A 4,014-nucleotide genomic window follows, 5' to 3' on the forward strand; every position below is an offset into this window, starting at 1 on the left:
CCAGGCTTGGCAGCCGGGAGCCCCCAACCCTCCATCCCCTGCTAGGGCGGGACGCGATAGGTGGCTGTGGCTCCGGGGCGTGGCCCCATGGCTGCTCCAATCGCCACCTAGCCGAATGATGGGGGCGTGGTCAAGCCCTGGAAAAGTTAAGAGCGGGTTCCAAAGCCGCGGTGGGCTGGGGAGTCCAAAGACCCATTTTTGTCCGGAAGCCAGCTCACAGTCCCCGCAGCTGGCCTTGGAGGAGTCCCGGCTGAGAGTGCGGCGGTCCAAGGGACTGAACCGGACCTAGCCCGCCCGCCAGGCCATGGCGTCCTGGGGGCTCCTTGTGACCGGCGCCTCCTTCGCGGTCTTCCGGGGACTGCATTGGGCGCTGCAGCTGCTGCCCACGCCAGGATCTGCTGCCCAGGACCGTTGGAAGTGGAGGAACATCTGTGTCTCCCTGGTGCACAGCCTGCTCACAGGGGTCTGGGCGCTGCTTGGGTGCGGGTTATAGAGATTCGGGAGGCACCGGGGTGAGGGTGAGGGGTGGAAAGCTGAGATTGAAAGACCCGGCGGGCACCTTCGAAATCGAACCGGAACCTCGAGAGTCTGACATGGCATGGGGGTGTAAATGGGTGAGTGAGCGTGCACAGAGGGAGAATGGGGTCTGAGTCTGCACGATGCTGACCACGGTCCCCCACCTCCTACAGGTTGTCGCTGTACCCTCAGATGACTGTTGACCCCATTAATGGCCACCCATCCTGGGCCCGGGTGCTGGTGGCTGTGTCCGTGGGTGAGTCTGCAGGGAAAGCTGGGCCGTTTTGTTGGGGAGCAACCTACCAATGATAATTCCATGTCCCCTTTCCCCCTTTCCATAGAGGTCAAATATTTCTGGCAACTTTGTTGAAGGAAACGAAAGACCTGGCAAAGGAGGGGGTGAAGATTTCTCTCCAGGAGATACAACTACTTAGGGAACCCTAACGCCCCTCCCCCCTCATGCCACGCCCATAGGTTATTTCTTGGCGGATGGAGTTGACATGCTGTTGAATCAGACCTTGGGCCAGGCCTGGGAACTTCTCTGTCATCATTCAGTGGTGAGACTTAGGGAAAGGAGACACAGGAAGGGCGGTATGCTCAGTCTGGGGTCCTTGGTTTCTCTTCAGGTTTCTGTCCAATGACTTCCCAGAGTCTCTGACCCTTGTTGGTGCTTGATCTCCCCAACTTTGGGCTGGTCTGCAGGGGAGAGGTTTGAGTGCTAGCCACAGCTGGAGTCTGAGCACTGCCTAAGAAGCTTCGATTCCCTCTGGTGTCCCATCTGATTGCAGAAATGTGGCATCTGGAGCTTTTCTGACAAAGGGGAGTCCCAGTATAGGAAGAGGGCATGGGGCATGAAAGCGCAGGATTGGAAGTTGTGGGGAGGGAGTTACTGCTGCTGCCCCAGGCGAGATAGCCTCTGGGCCAAGGCTGCTTCCATCCTGTGGAAAGGTTATTTTAAGGCCATTCCAGCCCCAACATAAGGGCAACTATAAGGGCAGGTTCTTGATAGGGTGCCACAAAACCCTTGGGAGCCCCTGTCTTAATAAGGCCTGGTTTGTTGGTACATGGTGGGCAGGAGATCATGGAAGGTCCTCTGACCTCTGACCCCTGTTCCCCAGGTTGTGAGCTGCCTCAGCACTGCCATTCTGTCCAACCACTACGTGGGCCTCTGTGTGGTGTCTCTGCTCCTGGAGCTGAACTCTGTCTGCCTGCACCTACGGAAACTGCTGCTGCTTTCTCACCAGGCACCATCCCTGGCCTTCAGCGTGGCCAGCTGGGCCACCCTGGCCACCCTGGCCCTCTTCCGCCTAATGCCTCTGGGCTGGATGAGTCTGTGGCTAATCCGGCAGCAACACCAGGTGCCTCCCCCTCTGGTCATCCTTAGTGGAACTGGGCTGGTCACTGTGGGTGCCATAAGCATCACACTGGGCGTACGTATTTTGGTCAATGATGTCCTGCGGGCTCGGCCCCACCCACCCATCCCGGGGCACAAGGAAACTGGGGGCACAAGGAGATGTCATGATGGTGAGCTTGTTGCCAAGGATGATGCCACTCTCCTCCTAAAAGAATAGAGAGAGGCCTCAGGCTCCTCTTCTGCCAGGCCTGGGGCAGGTAGGGCCAGGACAGGGAGATCATGGTCTACAGTGTCCAGTCCATTGTGGGGTAAGGACTGGGCTGAATTTTCAGTATCTCAGTCCCTCTTCCAAGTAACTCACAGCCCTCCCCCATTCCTAGGATCTGAGAAGAAATGCTGATGTTCATGGATGGGTGGGAAACTGGGCTATTGTTCAGTGAATTCCATCATCAGATGACTGCTTCTTCCAGCAAACTTACTTGAGGTACAGCCAGTGCTGCCAATAAGGGGAAGAAGGAGGCATGAAGCTAAGTGAAACTGCCGATGACATCCTCTGCTTTTAGCACAGGAACAGATGAAGGAAGGCGAGGTCTTTTTTTTTTTTTAAGAATTTTATTTATTTACTTGGCACAGAGAGAGAGAGCACAAGCAGGGGGAGTGGTAGGCAGAGGGAGAGCAGCCCAACATGGGGCCCAATCCCAGGACCCCCGGATCACAACCCCGGCTGAAGGCAGACGCTGAACCAACTGAGCCACCCAGGTGCCCCCAAAGGTGAGGTCTTATTAGTACCAGAGAGATCTGATGTGGAGGGGGTGGGTTCAGAGGGAAGAGAGACCTCACCTGTGACCAAATTCCAGGCGGCGCAGGAGGCCACAACAGGTACTATCTGTAGCCAGTAGGGATGGACATACTAGTGGCCAAGAAACAGAAGAACTGGTCCACTACAGTCGCTGCTGATACTTCTGGTTCTTGAAGCCACACTACCGTGTTTGTACTTAATGCGAGTCCTACTGCCTTTTAAATTTTTAAAAAGTTCAGCATCTGCCTTTAAAATTTTCATACTATCTTCTGACCTCTTCAAAGAAAATGCAGCTTCTGGGGCGCCTGGGTGGCTCAGTGGGTTAAAGCCACTGCCTTCGGCTCAGGTCATGATCCCGGCGTCCTGGGATCGAGCCCCACGTCGGACTCTCTGCTCGGCGGGGAGCCTGCTTCCTCCCTTCTCTCTCTGCCTGCCTCTCTGCCTGTGCTTGCTCTCTCTCTCATTCTAACAAAAAAAATAAATAAATAAATAAATAAATCTAAAAAAAAAAAAAAAGAAAATGCAGCTTCTTAAATGATTGAGCATGGGACTAGGTCTGTCTTCTTTGGAAAGTACTAAAGTCCAGAGCCATAGCAGGGACTCAAACACCCATTCTGGGTGCCAAGACCACCATTCTGGTCTAGTGTTTTCCAAGGCCCAGGCTTTCTTGGAAGAATGAAGACAGGCAGAAGTAGAAGAAGGGAGGCTTTCACTTGGCTGCAGAGGGAGTAAGGAATATCTAACTCTCTTCTAGGATTCATTTGCAAGCTCTCCCTCTCTTTTCTCCCCTGCCATTTGTTTTTTTTATTATTTTTTTTAAGAGGGGGATGAGAGAATCTTAAGCAGGCTCCATTTCACAAACCCAAGATCATGACCTGAGCTGAAACCAAGAGTCGTCTTCTTAACTGACTGAGCCACCCTGATGCCCCTAGGGTAATTTCTTACCACCCAGTTCTCATTCTCTCATCTCACTTAAGAGACAGGAAGAATTCTTTTTTTTTTTTAAATTAAATTTAATTTTTTTAAAGATTTTATTTTTATTTATTTGACAGAGATATAGTGAGAGAGGGAACACAAGCTGGGGGAGTGGGAGAGTGAGAAGCAGGCTTCCCGCTGAGCAGGGAGCTCGATGCGGGGCTCAACCCCAGGACCCTGGGATCATGACCTTAGCCGAAGGCAGAGGCTTAACCCACTGAGCTACCCAGGTGCCCCTAATTTTATTTTTAAGTAAGCTCCACACCCAATGCCAGGCTGGATCTCACAACCCTGAGATCATGACCTGAGCCAAAATCAAGAGTCTGACAATTAACTGACTGAGCTACCCAGGCACCCCTCTCCTCTACCA

General features: G+C 53.2%; 1 protein-coding gene across 1 annotated transcript; it reads left to right on the forward strand.

Annotated features, from left to right (window-relative positions):
• Positions 1 to 304: 304 nt before the first annotated feature.
• On the forward strand, positions 305 to 2,087 carry TLCD2 (TLC domain containing 2; the record flags this gene model as incomplete). The annotated part of the gene is made up of 4 exons (XM_080826621.1): positions 305 to 480; positions 690 to 772; positions 991 to 1,073; positions 1,635 to 2,087. The coding sequence occupies 4 exons, from the start codon at positions 305 to 307 to the stop codon at positions 2,085 to 2,087; spliced, it is 795 nt and encodes a 264-aa protein (XP_080682747.1).
• Positions 2,088 to 4,014: the final 1,927 nt, after the last annotated feature.

Source organism: Martes martes, assembly GCF_963455335.1.
Source record: "Martes martes genome assembly, chromosome: 16".
Classification (NCBI taxonomy): Eukaryota; Metazoa; Chordata; class Mammalia; order Carnivora; family Mustelidae; genus Martes; species Martes martes.